General features: G+C 27.0%; 1 protein-coding gene across 1 annotated transcript; it reads left to right on the top strand.

The window, feature by feature from the left end:
• Nucleotides 1–567: 567 nt before the first annotated feature.
• LOC111040426 (piggyBac transposable element-derived protein 2-like) lies at nt 568–4,151 on the top strand. The gene is made up of 4 exons (XM_022324351.1): nt 568–800; nt 1,051–1,194; nt 2,189–3,344; nt 4,048–4,151. Exons 2-4 carry the CDS (start codon nt 1,057–1,059, stop codon nt 4,149–4,151), a joined length of 1,398 nt encoding a protein of 465 aa, XP_022180043.1. The 5' UTR covers nt 568–800; nt 1,051–1,056.
• The last annotated feature ends 3,355 nt before the right edge of the window (nt 4,152–7,506 follow it).

The raw sequence follows: 7,506 nt of genomic DNA on the forward strand, positions 1-7,506 counted from the left end.
TTAAGTATACAAAATGACATATTTCTATGGACAATTGTACGGCCTTTAATTTTTGTTCTATACTTTTTAGCCGTAAGTCTAAAATTAAACAAGTTATAGTGTAAAATTGAAAAGAGGGTACGCACCACCTTTTTAAAGGATGGAGAGCTATGCACAAGGGGTATGTCTGGGGACTTTTAGTATGTCAATCAGTAAGCTATGGACTGATTGTGTACCAAAATTCAGCTTTCGAGGAATTAGTTCCAATCTTTGTAGGTTTTTTGTCTAATTTGACTGGACTACATTGGTTTTACAAAGATGTATTTTTTAAATTTTTTAATTTAATTTTAATTTTTGTGTCTCTTAGTACAGTAAAAATGCTTCGATTTTGTTCAACAGTACGTCAGTACCTTTTCTGATAGGAAAGTGAATCTAGTAGGTACTTGGGGAGGGGGGGGGGGTCAAAAGTAAAAATACCCCAGTAGTTTTCAAAAGCGCCGGGAAAAATCAAGGAAAAACGGCAATTTTTACGCAAACTCGAATTTCGACAAAATCGATTTTGGTTTTTGGTATAACTCTTAACCCTTTCCAGCCCAGTGATGATTTTATACATCATGACATTTAGCAATTTTTCTGTTTTTCTGTGATAACCATGGATTATTGTGAGTTGCATAATTAAATAAAGTAATATTATTACTTATAACTGGCAACACTGTTATTTAGTGTATGATTTGATTTTCCCTCGAAAACAATAATTTCTTATCACTCATTATTCAAAACACCCAGCGTCCCAGATTTTGAAACTTTGGACACATTTTAAGGTAAGTAATTTTAATAATACATTAGAAAAAAAAATATTTCCGTTTCAATTAGTTGTTTATCTATCAGAAAATATTATAAACATATAATTTAGTTTATGTTTACGATTTTTACAAGGTCTTATATCATATGACTCAAAAAATTATCAATAGGCATATATGAATTATATCGTTTTATGTTTACTATTACGTAGACGCCCAATGATACTTTTATGCATCATCAATTTATTTTACTAAAAATATTTTTTTCTAGTTTAAAATGAATTATTTAAACGATGAACAAATTGCTGAGCTGCTTGTGGGTGATGTGTCTGATATTGAAGAGTTAAATGAAGAAGACGAAGATGATAATTTGGATGAATTTTTTAATGTTGTTGAACAAAATTTCCATGATGAAGTAATCCATTTTTTAATTTTTTTTTTGTAAACAGACTCAAAAGAGGTTAAGTTAGTGAATAAAAATTAACTTTAATTAGTAATGTTTAGTCAACCTTTAGACAGTTAAACTATAAGATTATAAATAATAAAAATGAAAACCATAATACAATTTGGAACTTTGATGAATCCCAACAAAACAATTTCTTTAACTAGCTAAGTTATCAAGTCAATAAGAAAATTAACTAACTAAAGAAGTTGAAAAGTTAAAATAAATTAACTTTTTAACTTAGCTTTCAATTGTTGACTAGTTTGCACATCTTTGAATAGAGATACTCAAATATTATTATATATATATAATGGTGTTATTGGTTTTTTCATTGGATAATAGTAAACGCTTGGTTTCTCTGTGAAAACAAAAGTTATTTATTACTTATTATTTACATTATTTACAAAATTACAAATTTACCTGTGAAAACAAAAGAAACAACAATTTACGTTACTATTGTCACTCTTAATTATTATTAATAATTTAAAAAACAATCTTAAAATTAATTTGTTTGGTTAACAATCTTAAAGAAATTCTTATATATTATTATTATCAATTTACAATGTTATCACTTTATCATCTTATCAATGTTTGATTATGATAAAGTGATAATAGTAATATTTAAAAGCATGTTTAAAAGAAAGTATATTTTTCTTTACATATATATATATTTTTTTTTTGTTTGTTTGTATAGGTATTGCATTTATATAATATTTTTGATCTAAAATAGGTCAATAAATAATATATTATTATATTTTATAGTATTCATCTAAAACCTTTTATGTAGGTATATGTATTAGTACATCTACTATTTATGGATATAATACTATAAATTGAGTAAATTTAAAAATAATTAAATGTAATTATTTTCTTTATATTATATGTACTTTTCAATTATAATATATTATTTACTGTATGTCTTATACTGAAATATATGCATTAGATTAATTTCTTATTTCTTATATAGGTAACAAATATGAACCAAACTGAAAATAACGATGAAATCACTTTGGATATGCTTGATGAAGCCTTAGAAAGCAATTTAATTGATGAGGTATTTGGATTTTCAGAAGGTACAGTAAGTACAAATAACAATGATGATGATATTGATTTACAAATTCCTCCTGAAGTTTTTGGAAATGGTTTTGATGAGACTATACCTATTAGAGATCCAAAATGGGAAGATACTGATTGGATTGAAGAAGATGTTACATGGCTTGATAAATTACCTGATCCCCCTGATAGTTTAAAATATCCATATTCTTATTTCAAAATGATTATAGATGATGCTATTATAAAAAATTTAAGTGAACAGACTAATTTATATTCTGCTCAAAATAATGGATTTAGTTTAAATACCACACCACAAGAAATGGAACAGTTTCTTGGCATATATTTGTTCATGAGTATTGTAAAAATGCCTTCATACCGTATGTTCTGGTCAAACCGAACTAGATTTAATCCTGTTTTTGAAACTATGTCACGGAATCGGTTTGACAATCTTCGAACTAATTTTCACATATCTGACAATGATTTAATGCTTCCCAGAGACAATCCATTGCATGATAAATTGTTTAAAATAAGACCGTTCATTAGTTCTGTTCAAAACAATTTTAAGAAAATTCAAGCTGATGAATTTTGTGCAATCGATGAAATTATAATTCCATTTAAAGGACGATCTCAAATGAAGCAATACAATCAAAATAAACCCCATAAATGGGGTATAAAAGTTTTCGCCATTGCATCTATTAGTGGTTTTATACACGACTTCGAAATTTATGTGGGTAAAGGTACACTGCCTGCAACAGGATCGGGCTTAGGTATTAGTGGTGATATTGTTATACGTTTATTAGAAACTGTACCTAAATTTAAGAACTATAAAGTAGCAACTGATAATTGGTTCAATTCGTACAATTTACAATGTCACTTAAAATTTTCTGGGATGTTGGGTATTGGTACAGTTCGAACAAATCGACTGTCAGGTTGCACATTTAAAAATGAGAAAGACATGAAGAAATCAGGTCGTGGAACATATGACACCAAAGTTGACACTACTAATAAAATTGTTGCTACTAAGTGGTATGATAANCACGGAACACGCACCGTCCACACAAATCAACGCTGTACTCAGACACAATGTTATATATGAATATATGTATTTTGTATAATAGAAATAGAGACCTTTGATTGCCAAAACAAACCCACTGTCCTATTTATTTACGATACGGGCCGTCCATTTGGATGCACCGTATCAATATTGATCTGTTAATATTGTACCTATCTTGTTTATTTCTAGTGTGTTTTGAACTATTTTTATAAAATCGTTTGCAGCTTGGGTTTTTGAAGTATGTATGAATGCGTATCTGGTAAAGTGATGAACTAGAAGATGAAGGTATCTTTTTGTTGATCTTTGACCACCAAACCCACCAATTGATCGATACTATCTCAAATGGCTTTGTTGCTGGTCCTAATTGTGACATCATTCCATATTTTGCTTGACCTCTAGATTTATTTCTCTTACAAATGTCGCATGTTTTGCATATTTTTTGTATGTTTTCTATTAATCTTTTTGAAGAATAGTATGGGCATATTCTGTTTTTCAGTTGGTTTGTACCAATATGACACCAATTTATATGTGTATTTCTTATTAATTCAATACTCAACTTCTCTGATAATACTATCTTCTTTTTATTCTTATTTTGTTTATAAATTATACCATGTTCGTCTATTATTTTTTTCTTAAGTTCTTTTAATGCAATATTTTCATCTTGACCTTTTTTATTTCTTGGATTTTGATTGTATTTACTATCCTTAATGTTTCTTCAGTATTATCTACTGATTCTATTACTGGGTTCCTACTAAGACAGTCTGCTTCAGTATTGAGTTTATCTGGTATGTATTTAATATTGAAATCAAATTGGGATAGATAATATGTTAGGTCTCCTAACTCTTCGTCTGTTCTAGCTTTTATGTTTAAGTTTTCCAATAGTTTATGGTCTGAATACACTTCAAATTTTCTTCCAATTAACCAGTATTCCCAATATTTTATCGCTTCTTTTATTGCTAAGCATTCTAAGTAGATAGCCTTTTTTTTTTTGCGTCTCATTTAATTTTCTTGAAAAATAGGCCACTGGTTTTTCCTCTCCATTTTGTTGTGTTTGTTTTAGTATTGCACCAATACCTTCTATTGAAGCATCTGTAAATATTTTAATTGGTAAGTCTTTGTCGAATATTTCTAGCACTGGTTGAGAACATAATAGTTTTTTTATTTCTGTAAATGATTTTTCACAATCTACAGACCAGTTGAATTTTATATCTTTTCTCAATAGTCTATGTAATGGTTCTAGTATTGTTGAGATTTTCGGAATGTATTCGTGATAAAAGTTTATTTTACCAAGAAACTGTCTGATGTTTTTCTGCGTTTTTGGGGTAGGAAAATTATATATTGATACCAAGTTGTCCTTGATTGGTCTTACTGTATTATTTTCAATAATATGTCCGAGATATTTGATTGACTCGGATGCAAACATGCATTTTCTTAATTTCAATCTAAACCCTTCTTTTATTATGGCCTCTAAAACTTGTTTTATATGAATGATATGATCTTCAAAAGTTTCTGAAAATATTAAAATATCATCTATATAATTTTCTGTGAAGTTCTTAAGACTATTTTTTCTTAGTATACTAGATAAAATTCTTTGGAAAATTGCTGGTGCTGTTTTTAGGCCGAATGGTAGGCAAGTCCATTGATAATGTCCTTCTTGAGTTATAAAGCCTGTTTTATTTCTATCTTCTATCCTTAATGGTAATGACCAAAATGCTGAATTGATATCCAGTGATGTAAAATATTTACAGTTTCTAGTTTTAATTATTAGGTCATCAATTAGTGGAAAAGGTTGAGCTTGGGGTGTCACAATTTTATTTAAGTCTCTAAAATCAATGCATAATCTAGTCTTTCCTTCACCTTTTTTTAATGCTAGAGTCACTGGTGCAGCAAATGGACTGTATGACTCCTCAATTAAATTTTCCTCTAATAGTTTTGCCACTTGCTGTTCTATTTCTTTTTTGTCCTCGATTGTACATCTATAAGGTCTCTTACTACAATATTTATCTACTCTGAGATCTATTCTTGCTTCATAGTCTTTTAGAGTTCCTACATCATATTTATCTTTGGCAAATATTGTTTTATAATCTTCTATAAGTTGTTCTATTTTAATTTTTTTCTTATAATCTAAATGGTTTAAATCTATTTTAAAATTGTTTTCTGTAATATGTTCATTAAAATTTATTTCTATCATATCTGCATTTTGCAATTGTTTTTGGCTTATAATTAGATTTTCATCTTGTCTTAATTTAAATTCTTTTATTATATCTAAGCCTATCAAAAAATCATGAAAGTTTTCATTTTCTACAATAAACACATCTACTTTTTTTTCAATGTTGAAAATTTTTAATTTTATCCTTGTTAATCCTTTTGTAACTGACACACCACTAATTGTTTTTAATTGTATTTTGTTCTTATCTTTATTGTTATTTATAGTTTTTATTAATTTTTTATTAATCAATGAAACTTGTGATCCTGAGTCATAAATCCCTTCTATTTTTATTTTATCTTCTAATAGAATGTTTAATTTAATTAGTGGTGTGTTTATTCGTTTTTTGATCTATCATAAACTTCTAAATCTAAGATAGAATTGTTATTTACCTTTCTTGTTGTAATGTTTTTTTCTCTGTTTTCTTCATTCCTCTTAAACCAACATTTTTCATTAGGGTGGTATCTTGCACCTTTACCCAAATCTTCACATATCTTACAAGGTTTCTTTTCTTCATATTTGATATTTCTTTGATTGTCTAATGTGAATGTTTTTTTAGAATTTTTTTTTACTTGACATTCGAGCTGTCTCAAATTATTAAATAAGTCTGTTGTTTCTTTTAATTCTGATTTATCAATTTTGTTCAAAATAAATTCTGGTAACCCTACTGCTATCAACGCTATAAGTGATTTAATATCCATATCTTTATTAAAATCTATTAAAAGTTTTTCTTTTTTCATAGCATAATCAGTTAAAGAACCTTCTCGATATTTAAATGATAGTGCGTAAGTAACATTATTCCATCCATTATCTGTAAAGCATTCTAAAAATCTTTTTTTCCATTCTGACCAACCAGCATTTACTGTTAATCTTATGAGTGTAGAAGAGTACCAATCTAAACTCGGTTTGTCCAAGAATGATTTTAATAATTCAATTTTATCCTCCTTTTCATCTATTTGAAATCTAGAGCACTCTTCTTATTTCCTCTAAGTATTGGTCTTTAAATTGTAGATTACCATCTTCGTCAATGTAAATCCCCTCTAATTCTTTTGTTATTGTTATCCACACTTTTCTTACCTGATTTCTGTTCTTTAATGAATTAATTAGTTTTGTGTAATAGTGTGATTTTTTCAATTCTAAATGACTTCCCATATATCTATGTTCTTCTGGCAATATATACCTTTTTCCATCATCTGTAATAATTGAGGTTATGGCAACTACGTTTGTTTTTGTATCTTTTGGTGAAGCTACTACCGTAAATTCAAACTGTAATTTCGACGTCATAAACAAAAATTGTTGTTTTATAATGGTGTTATTGGTTTTTTCATTGGATAATAGTAAACGCTTGGTTTCTCTGTGAAAACAAAAGTTATTTATTACTTATTATTTACATTATTTACAAAATTACAAATTTACCTGTGAAAACAAAAGAAACAACAATTTACGTTACTATTGTCACTCTTAATTATTATTAATAATTTAAAAAACAATCTTAAAATTAATTTGTTTGGTTAACAATCTTAAAGAAATTCTTATATATTATTATTATCAATTTACAATGTTATCACTTTATCATCTTATCAATGTTTGATTATGATAAAGTGATAATAGTAATATTTAAAAGCATGATTAAAAGAAAGTATATTTTTCTTTACATATATATATATTTTTTTTTTGTTTGTTTGTATAGGTATTGCATTTATATAATATTTTTGATCTAAAATAGGTCAATAAATAATATATTATTATATTTTATAGTATTCATCTAAAACCTTTTATGTAGGTATATGTATTAGTACATCTACTATTTATGGATATAATACTATAAATTGAGTAAATTTAAAAATAATTAAATGTAATTATTTTCTTTATATTATATGTACTTTTCAATTATAATATATTATTTACTGTATGTCTTATACTGAAATATATGCATTAGATTAATTTCTTATTTCTTATATAGGTAACAAAT

Source organism: Myzus persicae, unplaced genomic scaffold (assembly GCF_001856785.1).
Source record: "Myzus persicae strain clone G006 unplaced genomic scaffold, MPER_G0061.0, whole genome shotgun sequence".
Classification (NCBI taxonomy): domain Eukaryota; kingdom Metazoa; phylum Arthropoda; class Insecta; order Hemiptera; family Aphididae; genus Myzus; species Myzus persicae.